The 14,871-nt window shown below is 40.8% G+C and overlaps 1 protein-coding gene across 1 annotated transcript in view; it reads right to left on the bottom strand.

The window, feature by feature from the left end:
- Positions 1-5,009: 5,009 nt before the first annotated feature.
- Positions 5,010-14,871, bottom strand: part of si:ch1073-358c10.1 (peptide methionine sulfoxide reductase MsrA 1) — a 44,800-nt gene continuing 34,938 nt past the window's right edge. The window contains 1 exon segment of the mRNA XM_042501446.1: positions 5,010-7,375. Within this exon segment, the coding sequence (XP_042357380.1) occupies positions 7,202-7,375 (174 nt within the window). The 3' untranslated portion in view covers positions 5,010-7,201.

Genomic DNA, 14,871 nt, shown 5'->3' with positions numbered 1-14,871 from the left:
TGCATTTCATTGTAATGGAAAGTTAGAGAGACGGCCTAATACATACACATATCTGTATGAACACAAATACACACACAATCGCACACCCTGCTGACACCTCAGTGTGGCCACACACACTCACCTCAAACCTTTCCATTCACTGACTGTCAGGCCAGTGTTTCCACCAGCGGATGTTTTTTGAGGCCAGTGTTTCTTTGAAAAGACACAGAGGGCCTCAGCCAGGCAGAAGAAACCTACATCAGCTATTTTAGACTGCGTCTTCTGGAGGATACCTGAAATTCTACTTTTCAAGAGCTTTCAAGCTGCACTGCTGAACTTCTTTTGTTCTAAACCAGTTTTCCATTTGATCGCATATAATTGATCTGCCCGTAGAGCACAGGGTTTAAAAATGTATTTCTCTTAAGAAATGCTTCACAAAAAAGAGCAAGACCTCTGGCATGACATGGCCTGAGCTTCAAGGAGCAGTGTAGGAGCAGTTATTTTGGCAGAAATTAAGTATGATATAAGTTTGTATTCTTTTGTGTATAATAGCCTGACAATGAGAATCACAGTGTCTTTGTTACCTTAGAATGAGCCGTTTCTATCTACATAGGGAACAGATCTATGTCAACAGAAATCATCATGTCGCTCTGCCATGTTTCTACAGTAGCCTAGAATGGACAAACTCTAGATAGGGCCATTCATGTTTTTGTGTTGGCCACAATAGTTAGCAACCCCTTTGCAATGCTGTCGTTGGAAAAACTTTTTTTCCAGGTGGAACAGCTTTATTCAGTGTTTTACCTGTTTAAATCACCATGTCCGTTTGTTTTAGAGTGGAAGGGACCTCTGTGGATAATCAGGCTCCTGGTTAAAACCTCCTGATCATCTGGATTGAAGAAAAAAAAAAGGTCAGCACAGATTGCCAGGTGTTGAGCTAGCGGCCCCTCTCTGAAAAGTCAAATAGCGTCGAATAAAACACTGATTTGTAACCTTAAACTGATTTTTTCAGCGGTTATAGGAGTCTATTTGAAGGAGACCTCCGTGCATAATTTGGCTCCTGGTAAAAAAAAAATCCTGAACAATGAACACCGAAGGAATTCAAACCAGGAGAAGTTTCAGCCATTCACAATCTGAAATCCTCACGGCTAGATGCCACTAAATCTCACAGATTGTTAGACATATTAATTAAAATGAGCACATCTGTAAAACTTAAGAAAAGAGTAAAAACGTCTGTAGGATAAATTAGTTTCATTTTTCCTTATGTGGAAGTAAAACACTAAATCTATACTCAAAGCAACACATTTGCGCACACACACTCCAACAGGAAGAGTGTGGGTGTTTGGGAGCAGCTGCATGGAGAAGCATCAGACCCAGCTTCCTCCTGGTGCCGCCAGCATCTCTCCTCCCTTCTCTTTTTCTCTCCCTCTATCTGCTCATTTCTTTCACATCTCAAACACCGACAGAAACATACATTCAGTCAGAAACAGATAATACCACCATCATGCCACTATCTTACCCAAAAGCTGGAAACAAGATTTAAATCTGCGCTGTTGGCAGAAACTAGCTGGAGTACAGAAAGCATGGTTTGTGCATGTTGCAATGCAAATAATGTCTGTGTGTGTGTGTGTGTGTGTGTGTGTGTGTGTGTGTGTGTGTGTCCCATTTGTCCTCTTTCCTCAGAATAGTGACACACCAGCACATCACTATCTGAAAGCCCAAACATTGCACAACTCTTTCCTGTGTTGAGCTCTAATCGAGGGCTCGTTGGTGAAACCACTCTCCCACCTGTGTGAAGTGAGACTCGGATGACTCGCAAGCACAGATGGACAGCAGATAAAACCAGAAAATGAACATAAGAAAGAGACGTTCGGAATTTTAACAGTTGCATCAGACCCTCAGCTGTAAAATGTCAATCTTTCATTGTTGCGTAATCATCTTTGTAGAGGCTTGGTTTAAAAAAAAAAAAAAAACAAGATGATAAGCAGGATATTCTGCATCTGTCAGAGAATATGTAAATGCACCATGTAGTCTCATTTAAGTCTGTTGGAATCTTCCTCAAACGCGAGACTGCACAGGTGCAAGCACCTTCAAAACCATCTTCGTGTTTCACTTTCTAGTTTTCTATTCTTACACCCCGATGCCATCACCCTGTCCCATTCCAACCAGTCTACCTCCGTCTCTCTACTTCCCTTAATCCTCTCCTCAACCCCTCTCTGTCAGCAGCACACCCCCAGTTAAGTGGTTACTGTGCTGAAGACACTGAGCAGTTATTTCTGTGTTTCCTGTGTGTCATGTGGTGGTAGCTCGAGCTAGCTAGCATGGCTGACAACACACAGGCTCCCAGGTGCAGAGTGTCACAGTGTGGGCTGTCAGCCAGAAAGCCAATGGGCCAGTTAGCAAGCCAACTAGGGCCCTGCAGCACGTGCTGCCCTCCACCCCCACCCTTAACCCATTGCTACTCCCAGTGGAAAGGAGGAACAGGCTTGTGACATTTTCTCTGTGGGAAAGAACGCACGCCTGTGTATGAGTGAGCGTGTGTGAGCTTGCCTTTTTTTGTTTCTATTTTGATTGCTGCACCAACCTGTTTGAGGATACAGTAAGTCTAAAAGTTTTAATCAACTCTATTTGGAATAAGTTTCTCCCCCAGAGTTCAGGGGTCAGGCTACGCAGACGGAGAAGACCTCGAGTGAAACCAGCATGCAGGGGCACCAGGGCTCGCCCTCTTCCCCCAGCTCGCCCCCAGGCCGCAGATGCACCGACCCAGACAAGGCTGCACTTCTCTGGGCAGCACAGAGACACTGCTGTGCTCCGGTTCCTGGAGCCCTGATGCTCTGATTGAGACCCTGCGCCCATGCAGGAACCACAGGGGAAGGGAGGGGGATGCAAACACATCTGGCATCTGCAAAAAACCCTGCACACAACTCTCATATCATCATGTACATGGCCATATAGTAAAGCTCTGTTTGCCTTGCTATCACACATGCAAAAGAAGATACACACACCCACACACATATCCAATTGTGTGCCCGCTACCTCTACAATCTAGAAAAGCAATTATGTGAGGAACAGGACAAGAAGTCACAACAATTCTCCAGATGGTAGGACAGCACCAGAATACACCACTCACTGCTATTGTTCTATTTATATAGCTCACCATACAAATTCGTGCTGGTGTCTAAAGAAACAAATTATTTAGCAGCTAAAGAGGAAATAGTATAAAACAATGCCATTTTCAATGATGTATACATACCCGGTATATGTATGCATAGGGTAAGATCTATTAAAGCTGTCAAGGGGAAGATAAATGAAAAGCTATGAAAGGAGGACACAATGGAGAGCATATCAGAGTGCAAGAAATTTGTGTGGGTGCACGTCTCTGCAAGGTGTCTTCTTGGTGTGTTTGTTTCTTTTGCGTAGGCGCTGCCTTTTGCATTAGGCGGCAGTACAGGACGGAGTTAGAGGTAGTGGTTGGGACGGGTGTTTATATGTGTGTGTGTTTGTGTGTGGGGGGGTAAGAGTGTAAAGTTCTTCTGATAAACAAGCAGCACCTTTCTCAGCGTTTCAGCCCACTCTGCCACACGTTTTTCGCAAATCTATTCTTCAGTTTCAGTGAATTTTACAAGAAGGAAAACGCATGCTATAATAGAATAAGACATCACATGCATGTACACAGTGGTGTTGCCTGTGAGCTGCGTCCTCTCCTCAGGGTGACCGAGTGTAGGCCAGTGAGAGGCATAGCACCGAGCTGGAGCGGTATGCTCTTTGTGGCCAGCTGTGGGGCCATTAAAGGCCCATCTGCAGACAATAGGCTCTGTCTGAAGGGCACACACAGCCTGGTTCCTGTCCTGCCCTGCCTCACTGTGTTTGTGTATGGATGCGTATATGAGAGTGCCATGCATTTCCATGCCCCATTTTAATCTATTACAAAGGAATACACAGAAAATGTACACTTCCTCACGCGGCTTCGAAATGTCATTTTAATGTGTCTGCACTTAAACGTGTTAATTTTCCACAGCATCTCTCTCTCTACATGTAATAGGTGTTGGTGATAACGCTATCTTTGCAACGAGGCAGAAATAAACAGACTCGTGCAATAGTGCACTGAAGCATCTCTTGTTGAAGTCAAGAATTGCAGATGGCAGAAAAAACATGATTTCACTGAGCAATTAAACGCCATCGTCCCTTCAAAGTAAAGGAAACGAAGATCAGTTCATTAAAAAGGTTATCTCCTCTCGCACACACGGCAAAACACAACTGCATGCAAAAACATAGGCAGGCGCTGGAAAACAGCTAGCTGGCCTGACCACATACCACTCAGCGCGGTTCGATCAAGCAAGCCACAGCTTCACATGCCCCAACACACACACACACACACACACACACATACACACGCACACACGGGTGCTGCATGCAGACACATGCAAAAAATATCTGTCCCAATACTAAAATAGGCCCTGAGAGGTTGCACCTGCACCTGTGCCCTGGTCCACACCTACACACAGGTGTCAGGATGTGACACATACACACACAGACAGAGAAAAAGAGATAGCAGAGAGGGAGGGGAATAAACGAGAGCGGGTAGAATCACACTGCTGCGGTCGACCAAAAAGCTTTTTCTAGATATCATCTCTGTATTTTGGAAAGTAACGTGTGATTTTCATTTTTTAAATAGACTTTTAGGTGTTTAATAATAAAAAGCACCGAACACAATTCAGGAATTCCTGTGCTCTCTGATATGCACAGTAATTATGTAAAGCACAACACGACTTTAATACATTATGGAACTACAAGGAGTGGAGTGATTGTTTAAGCAAAGTGTGTATCATATTGCATACATGAGTGCCTCGAGTGTGTCATTCTGCAATCCAGAATGAGTGGTTGTGTGTGTGAGTAATACCCATGTGTCCCTCGTTGGTATGGTCCCTTTTCAAATAAACAGTGGCTTATCTTTAAAATATATATAGCTGCATGGGTAAACACATGCATGCATGAGCACACCAACAGATGTGCACGGTTCATAAAACAAAAGATTGGATGAGGTAGATTTTATTAGTTCTGAAGCGATACATTCAAGGAATAAAAGGCAGTTTGTCTCAACTGACGTTGATTATTTGACATCAGATATTGATAGTAAAATGAAAATGGTAAGAGTTGGCATTATTGTGTTTGCCTTTTACAAAGCTACTTGTCATATAAAAATCTGCATTTAAGACATTTTATGAATTGTTACTCTGACAGTGAAGTGTGAACACTGTCACTGTGTTCTGGCTTTGAGGTGGATGATAAAAGACTGCTGGATTGCACAAATATCAACTTTGATTGGAATAAAATCAACCTATTTTGGAAGACAAAGTATTCACATGGTTTCTCAGCTATAATATGTCACATTAAAAGCAATTCAATACAAACATTCTGCTAAGGCTCTACTGTGTTCTTTGAGGAACAACGCCACCTTGTGGCAGCTGCCTGCTTCTGCAGTCCAACACACTGCTACACCTGCACTACAACAAGTCTTACGTAAAGCAGTTTTAATAGCCTTTGTGTTTGACAGATGCTATACAGAAAAGCTGTCTGACAGTGCAGAAGATTGTCTTGCTGTTAACAATTTTTGTTGTTTTATATGCACCCCCCATGTGGTGCAAAGAAACCCCCTGTTTAAAAACTATTAAAGTTTAAAATTTGAATTACAACTGTAAAAGAAATTCAGTTCAATTATCTTCATAAAGCCCAATATCACAAATCACAATTAGCCTTTGAGGGCTTTATGAAATCCCTCTGACCCTCACAGAGAAAAAACAACAACCCTTTAACAGGGTAAAAATGGTAGAGCAACTGAGGGGGGATCCAAAATATATCATATATGTTATATATATATATATATATATATGTTAAAACATTTATTACAAAGTGGTGCAAGGAAACGCATCAGCCCTTGGCTTTTACAGTTGAAATTAAGGTTTTTATTTGGGCTCGTGCCCAGAATTACTGCCATGGTTTGGGCTCGGATCAGGCTTGGACAGAAACTGTACGGGTTCATCAAGGACGGGCCTGTTTTTTTTGGGCCCCAGAGTTTTGACCTCAAGGAAACAGCAATCATCTACTAGCAGGACAACGCACCCGTACCACAACGCGAAAACTGCTCAGGAATGACTTGGGGAAAGAGACAAAGAACTCAAGGTGTAGACCTGGGTTTCAAATTCCCAAAGTCCCAATCTGATTGAGTATCCATGGGACGTGCTGCTACCCCACCTCACATAATAGGACTCAAGGATCTGCTACCAACGCCCTGGTGCCACACAGTACAGGACCTCTGGGGTACAGGACCCCTTCGAGGCACCGGGACGTCCCATGGATGCTCAACTGGATTGGGATTTAGCGAAAGTGGAGACCAAGTCAACACGATGCGATGCCATACAATGCAGTGCAATGTGATGTGATGCGATACACTTTATTGTCCTGGTGGATAAATTTGTCTTGGACTCAGAGGCTGCGCCCCTTCATGCTTCACAGCCACAATAAAATGAATCACGTATGAAAAAAACAGCACTAGCTGTCTCAAATCACCCATAAAATGCACATAATCCAAACTGCATATGCAATCTATTGCACATATATTGCAAGGCTGACATCTTGAGCTCTTTGGCATGTTTTGCTGACTATTCCTGAGCAGTTTTTGTAGTGTGGTATGGCACACTGTCCTGCTGAGGGGTGACCACTGCTACTGGGGAGTGCTGTTGCCATGACAGTGTGTACTTGGTCTGAAACTGTGTTTGAGTGGGTAGAGTGTCTAGTAGCATCCACATGAATGTCAGGACTAAAGGTTTCCCTGTATTATAATGAGATGATAACTGTTGTTCACTCATTTATCTGTACATAGTGGTCAAATGTTAATATTTTATCTTTGTCCAGCCAGATGTCCTTTTAGCGGTATCTATTTCTTTGTGTGTACATTGAGAACAACAACAAACCGGAGTCAAATTCCTTTTACATGTACACAAGCAGCCAATAAAGCTGATTCTGACACTACATTCATTCTCCATAACTGACAAACATAAAAGTTATAGTAAAATATCTGCAATCTGACTAGCAATTTTACCAGTGTATCAAATACTTTTAAAAATGATTCTGATTCTGATTACGACCAATATTAAGATTAAAGATAAGTGATGATGTATTAGCTTTAAAAAAAATCCTCATCCATTTGTGTCTCACCGCACATCCTTCACAGCTCATCCTTCCCGGCTCCAATGGGGCAAGAGACTCCGGTGCCTTTGAGGCCACAATAGCCTTTAGGTTTCTTCTTCAGGTACTGCTGGTGATAGTCCTCAGCATAGTAAAACGTCTTCTCCTCCAGTATCTCTGTAGTGATGTTACCATAGCCTTTTTTATCCAGCTCCTAGGGACAAAACACAAACATAACCAACAACTGTTACTGTCCAGTTACCAGTCAAGTTGCAGTTACAGTTCATGTCCATGTTTGTCCATACTTATATGCAGCCATGACAGGAGACGATGCTTCAGATATGGATGTCACTGCAAAGATGCAACAGATTCTAAAACCCAGATGCTTCACACACATCTTCAACCCCTCAGCAAATCAGATCTGTACAGTCAGCACAGTTTTCAGTATCTGGCCAATTGTGTCCTATTCTGAATAACATTATGATGTCACAGTGATGTTGACCTTTTGAAAATAAAATGCCATCATTTTATCATGTTATTCTATTGGACATCTGTGTGAAATTTTGTCAAAATTAGTGTATGACTTATTGAGTTAAGGCCAAAAGTATGTTTTGTGAGGTCACAGTGACCTTTCACCACCAAAATCGAATCAGTTCATCCTTAAGTCGAAGTGGACGTTTGTGCAAAATTTGAAAACATGCCCTAAAGGTGTTCTTAAGATTTTGTGTTCACAAGAATGAGACTGACATGAGGAAACAGCGACCTGGACATTTGACTGCCAAAATTGTATCTGTTCATCATCGAGTCGGGGTGGACGTTCGTGCCAAATCTGAAAAAAAAAAAAAATCACTCAAGGCATCAAGATATTCTTGAGATATTTCGGGAATGGGTTGGATGGATGGACAGCCTAGAAACATAATGCCTCTGGACACGCCTGTCGCTTTGAGACAAAAAAACCCAAAGTGATGACATGCAGACTTCATTTAAATAAACTGTATAATTTAGGTTGTTTAACTAAAAATCTTTTCTGAACAAACATTTTTAAACCTATTTTTTTATGCACCACACACAGTGACAGTGATTTTGAGGTAAGGTTTAAGACGTGTATTCGCTAAAAGTTTGGGATGCAGAAATTCCTGCCTTGGTGATCAACAGCAGTGCTGATAAAAGTTAAAATCACTGAAACAGGCTACATAATCTGTGATCAGATTATATAGCCTGTTCCTACCGCCTAACTCATGACATACATTCAGCACTACTTTCTGCATTTTCTCTAACTTCCTCAAAATGAACACACCTCTTTAAATGGTTGTTTTATTCTGTGGTGTATTGGATGTGAACTTTCAATACCTCTCGCTAATACAGTAAAGGGTTTTTGCTCCTCAGCTAGAAAGCAGGGTGATTGAGTGACAGAAGAAAGGAACATTTTTTTCTTTCAGTAGTGCAGCCTGCCTCTGTGGCTCTCTCTGTGGGACAAAGCATCAAAGAGTATCCGCTCTCTTTGAGAACTCCTTAAGACACTTTCATACTTACACTTTTCTAAACACCTTGAGAAAAGGCTTCAAACGCACTTAAAAAAAGAAAGAAAAAAAACCACAGTCGTTCACATAGACACACACACACAAACACAAACACACACACACACACACACACACACACACACACACACACACACACACTCACACACACACTCACACACACACTCTAAACACCTCTGACAGATCTATCAAATACCTGCTGAGCTGAGTGGTTTTCTCTATCTAATAATACAAGCACTCGGTCCTCTCTAGATCAATGCTCCTGAGAGCTGACAAAACAACAAGTTCAGGGTGCACTGGGAGTGTCTGTGGGCAACAAGTAGCTTGCATGTAGTGCGCTACACCTCAGAACTGTGTGCAGCACTGAGAAGCTTTGCTTTATGGGGGCGTCAGTTGGCAGGGCATAGCAAGCACCATGAAACAGAAGCTGAATGCATCTAGTTCTGGCTCTGCATGTTCTTATCGGCCTCTGCATATGTCTCATTTCTGCATGATACTGTCAAGGATACTGTTGGAGAATTTAAGGAAGGTTATGATGGATGCAAAGTTTTCAAGGCAGGAAAAAAAGCATTCCAAAATGTCTTATTTAAGCTCCTCAAGAGACTTCAGCTTGGTCAACATTTGCACTGTCAAACACTAATGCTCTTCATGTTCACAAAAGTCACATTTTTACAGAAATTTAGTAAAATATAGCCTTTGTTTTAATGCACGTGCACAACAATGCAGACTTTGTGAGACAGCACGTCACTTTAACCCTTTGAAACATGTATTGAAGCTTTTCTTATCCTGTTCTAAGATGCCTTAAAGCCAAGAAATGTTACACAAATTTCAAGAAATTAGTAGATTTAGAAATTTATTAAAAATAACTGAGGGAAAATGTCGAGAAGACTTTATTTATAATTATTAGGGATATTAAATGTTTAGCTTTTTAATTGTGATTGATCAGTTCTTTTAATCGCATGTTTTTAATTCCATTATTTCACATCACAACACAGTTATGAAGTCCATATTGAAAAGGTAAACCAGTTGTTACCAGAATCTTTTGATCAGGAATCAAACATCAGCAAAAACCTGCATAGAGGGAAACTCATGGATAACAACAGAACCCATTTTCATTCAGATATCTGGAGATCAGCGGTCAAGGGATCCCTGTGAAATGGCCATGCTGTTTTTCTATTGCCAAAATTTAGTCTTACTTTATTCTTTCCCCCTTCATATGATACCATCAGTCATCACTGTAGCTTTAAAAGCTCAACCCGGTACAGCCTCTGAAAGGCAGGAATCTCAGAAGGCAATTAACGCGATGTAAAAAAAAAAATCAGTACGTTAATTACAGATATTTATCGTATCACAATTAATGCGTTAACACTGACAGCCCTAATAACTATCATAATAATATACTGAAAATTAAGTTACAAAATGTTTATTACATTTTAGCACTTTTTTCCAAGTATTTTCTTTGTTTTGTTTTTTACCTTCCTTTTTCATGTTTTTATGCTAATTTTCATGTACATGTCCTAATTTCTTTCTACTTTTGGGGTAATTTCTTCTCAAATTGCTCATTGCCTTCAAACCTTGTTTTTAAAAAAAAGAAATTAAGCCAGTTTGCAGAGGCTTCAAAGGCGTTAAAGCTGCATTAATCAATATTTTTACATATTCAATGTCTCCAACTGTGTGTAAAGTAAAAAGGTGCTGCTGGAAGTGTTGAACCCACAGAAAATAATTACCCAACTTTACAATCCTTTGGCACATGAACTGCAGTGTCACTGTTTTGGTTCACTCTCATTGCTCTTGTTAACCTTAATCGATTAATCGATGAAATGCCAGATATTCTCTGGTTCCAGCTTCTCACATGTGATTAACTTGTGGTGGGCATTTCTCACTATTTTATGACATTTTAAAGACTGTTTGAGACAAATCAAATCCATAAAAAATGACTGTTGGATTAATAGACAATGGAAATAATTGCTACTAATCGCAGCTCGTGACTGCTTGATCAACAGTTGAGATGTAAGGAATGAGAAGACTCACAGTTATTAGTCACAGGTGGACGACAAATTAAAGTAAAAACCTAAGTAAATGTGTGGAGGAACAGAACTAATGTTTCCATACGGGTCATAAAGGGTCACTTTATGTTTGATGAGTATGACAATGGTGTCTTTAGTATCCTATGATCTTGGCATTCATCATATCTCAACCCAGGTAAACAGCACTGGGAGTTTCTGGAGGTTTGCGTTGATCCCTTCCCTTAAAACAGAGACGCTTTCTGTTGTTTTTTCCTATTGAACTGTCACGCCATATATGCATGTTTTTTCTTAGAGCTTCATTAATTGATTTTATTTGGCACTTGGGGAAGGCAGAATAACCTGTAAACAAAACATTAACATGTTATCACTCTATGAGGTTGCAAACATGCTAGCAAAGCAGCTAACTCAGCAGAGACAGAATATTTGGATTAATAAAGAATCGTCTCTGGACAAGTGATGATTAAAAGTCCAATACTGACAATCCTTTGACCCTCTGCAGGCAGCGGTGGAAGAAGTATCATTGCTTTTACGCGTGTAAAAGTAACAATGCTTCGATCTAAAAATACTCTGTAACAATTAAAAGTCCCAAAATCAAAATCTTACTTTAATTAACCCTTTGAAACCTGAGAAAATTGGCTTGAATTCTTTCAAAAATCATGGGAAGAAGGCAATGAGCAATGACAAAAGAAATAACCCTAAAATTAGCAAGAATTTAGCAAAAAGTACAAGAACATTACCTGAAAATTAGGAAAAACAAACAAACAAATAACAAAATCAAATAAAAAAATATAAACAAACAAACAAACAAACAAGGAAATGACTTGGAAAAGGTGCATGTAACTATGATAATTATAAATATATTGCTTTTTCCTATCTTTATTCTCTTTTTCCCTGGACATTTTTCCAAATCTGCTAATTTCTTGGAATTTTTGGAACATTTCTTACCAAGTTGCTCACTTCTTCTCCCCAATTTTTCAAAAGAAATCAAAACAATTTTTTTAGGCTTTTTAAGACTGTTTCTCTGCTCTTGCTCTTTAACAAACAACCAAATTTCTAATAAACAAAATTTAAGAAGTTTTACTTTGCCTAAATGTTTATTGTAACATAAAATGGTTATTTTTGTCCTGTAAAAAAAGTTAGATTATCTACATCAAATGTTTTAAAAAATTAATTAAAAAAAAAAATCAATTTTAGAGTCAAATATGTGGAAGACAATGAACATATTCATATTCATAAACCTACCCATTTAGTTAACCAACAGAAGTAGGACATTTCTGGCCAGTTTTCTGTGTGTTTCTCACTCTGTGTTTGAGATTTCACTGTTTGGATTCCCATCGCAACAAATTTAAGAAGAGAAATGTATTCAATTATATAACAAAAAAATAGATTTTACCGTTCATTTTGAGATTTTACAATGCAACATCAGAAAAACAAATATTCATAAAATCCTACTTCCCATGTCTAATAATTTTAAGACTTTTTTAAAATATGAATTGAAGTCAATTGAATACCATTTACTGCCTTATTTGTAGATGAATTAATTCAATGCTTTTTAAGACTTTTTAAGGATCTGTGAGAAAACTATTAAAACCATACATGATACATACGTAACTATCCACCTGTTGCTAATGCTGTCACTGAAATTATGAAAGGATGTAAATCATTATTTTGGACAGAACAGGTTGGCACTTTTAGGTCATCTGGAATTGCGCATAAATGAAAGAAATGTATATAAAAGAGAATCACCACCGATTTATAATGAGAAGGAAAACCGTCAGTGAGAGAAAGTGGGGTAGTTTATCATGTTGTCCACATGGAGGCAGTGTGGTACCAGCTGTGTGTGTGTGTTTCTGTGTGTGTGTGTGCTGGAGGTGATGCAGTGGAGTCAGTAAATCAAAGCTCTGCGCCCCACAGAGAGTCTGAGGCAGCGGCTGACCTCTAAGTCCTCAGTGGCTGCCGCTACAATGTGAGGACTCTAATCTCCCTGCAGGAAGGACCCAACGTCCACAAACCAAACTACAGCCAGGACACCAGCCTCACAAGCACCGACGCATTTACCTTTAAAATGCACACTGTGTGCAGTCTGACACAGGAGAGCCCTTTTTTTTTCCCTGCCTCTGTCCAACAGCATTGTAGTAAACCAGCCACACAAGCGTAGACACAAGCATGGACGCTTTGTACATCATGGCCTAATTAATCACTCATCATCACCAAACCACTGTAGTAGCAAACCCTCCAGGGCAGAGGAGAACACAACGTCCAAGAAAAGGTCTGCTATTCCCGCGCAAACGTACACCCCCGCCCTGACTCCCCCACGCGACTCCCTCGCTCTCCATCCAGCCCTCTACAGCAGTCACAACACGGCGGCCATTTTAGATCTATAAATCAGAATGCATGGCGTCACGCCACTGTGTATAACCTTATGTGGCTTCGCTCGCTCTCTCTCTCTCTCTCTCACTGCAGCAGCAGCAGCAGAGGAATGGAGGGAAGGATGTGGAGTGTAAAAACGCCAAAGATGGAGGACAGAAAATTCTAGAGAGGAAGAGCCAACGAGAGGTCCTCAAGTTGAGCATTTTGATGCTGACGATGTTTAAATAATGGAGGGAGAGAAATGTGTATATCTGCATTTGTGTATGCATTCGTGTGTGTGTGTGGATTGAAACAGGGGGTCATGAATGCAGGACGGGTGTAGTTTAGGGCATGTGTGTATTTCTGTATAACCGTGGGGACACAAATCACGTCACACGGCCACATTATGGGGACTTGCATCCCATTTGACGACAAAAAGTGGATCCCCGTGAGGTAAACATTTGAATTTTGACGATAAGACTTGGTTTTTGGTTCCGATTATGGCTGGGATTAGGCATGTACTGCTGCTTTTGGTTAAATTGCCAACGAATGAATGCAAGTCAATGCAATGTCCTCCTAAGTGACAAAAACATGTTTGTGTGTGCGCGGGGCTGAGCTCACTCAGCCCAGTCAGCCCTTCCTTTCTTCACGCCTGTCGGAAAGACTCCCCTGTCAAAGGCATGGCTGAACGGGTGCATCTCTCTCTCTCTCCTCCTTCCTCACTCTCCCTCCATAGCTCTCTCTCCCTCCCATGTGAGCACAGACCACCGCTTCGTGCTACCAAGTCCTCCCTGCTCTCCAGCCATGCGAGAGAGCCCCTCTCGCCATCACCATCGCCAGAGAGACGGCCTCGGGACACAAATAGGACGTGACACCCCGAGAGAGAGGGTGGAGGTGGAGGAGCAAGAAGAGGAGGAGGAGGAGGAAAAAAATGTACTCTCTCCTCTTGTCCTACCCCACTGTCTTGTCTCTGTTTTTGCCCTCGGAAGGCCTACGGCTGCAGAGTGGTGGGGAAGAGACACACATTGACATAGAGTTTGTGACACCCGATGACTCATGGTGAAGACATTTGAAGAGGGATATGACCTCAATTCGGTGATTTATGTAATCATCCCTTAGTCCACTCCTGCTACTGGTATGCGGTTACCGCCTTTTACCATTTCACTTCTTCCCCTCTTCTCGTCGTCTTATTAATTTTTCTCAGTGTCCTTGTCTCAGTCTTGATTGCACATTAAAATTTGCTTTATTGGCATTAAAATAATGAAGTACAGAAGTGCCAATGCATGTTTTACAAGGTTTACAATGTAAATCTAAAGATTTAGCAGCAGTGAAAAAGTATTAAGATCTTCTGCTGCCAGCAAAATTGCAAAACCTTGTTGTAAAAACACAACATTACAAGTTTTAAGCCCTAAATTCATAATATTGAAGTACAGAAGTACTCATCAGGCAACTGGATGATGCCTGTAAAGGTGTTGAATTTTTGGGTATTATAATTATTGATGTATTAGTCCCCATAATGTCCCCATAAATCCATTAAGTTCCCATAATGTTGCTCTGGGACGGGATTTGTTCCATTACTGTTACATAAATATACACACATACCCAAAACTAACGTGTCCTGAATTCATGACCCTTGCTGTGTGAGCAACATTTGATATTGTAGCTCACTAAGATGAAGGTAATTTTAACTAATTGATTGCATAATATAATAACATAACCAAATGAAAACAGAATTAAATTTCACCAGCAAATTGCATGTTTTATATGCATAATATTGATCTTTAACTGTTGATGAC

This window comes from Plectropomus leopardus, chromosome 14, assembly GCF_008729295.1.
Source record: "Plectropomus leopardus isolate mb chromosome 14, YSFRI_Pleo_2.0, whole genome shotgun sequence".
In the NCBI taxonomy this organism is placed as follows: Eukaryota; Metazoa; Chordata; class Actinopteri; order Perciformes; family Serranidae; genus Plectropomus; species Plectropomus leopardus.
This window is presented reverse-complemented; position numbering and strand designations above follow the sequence as displayed.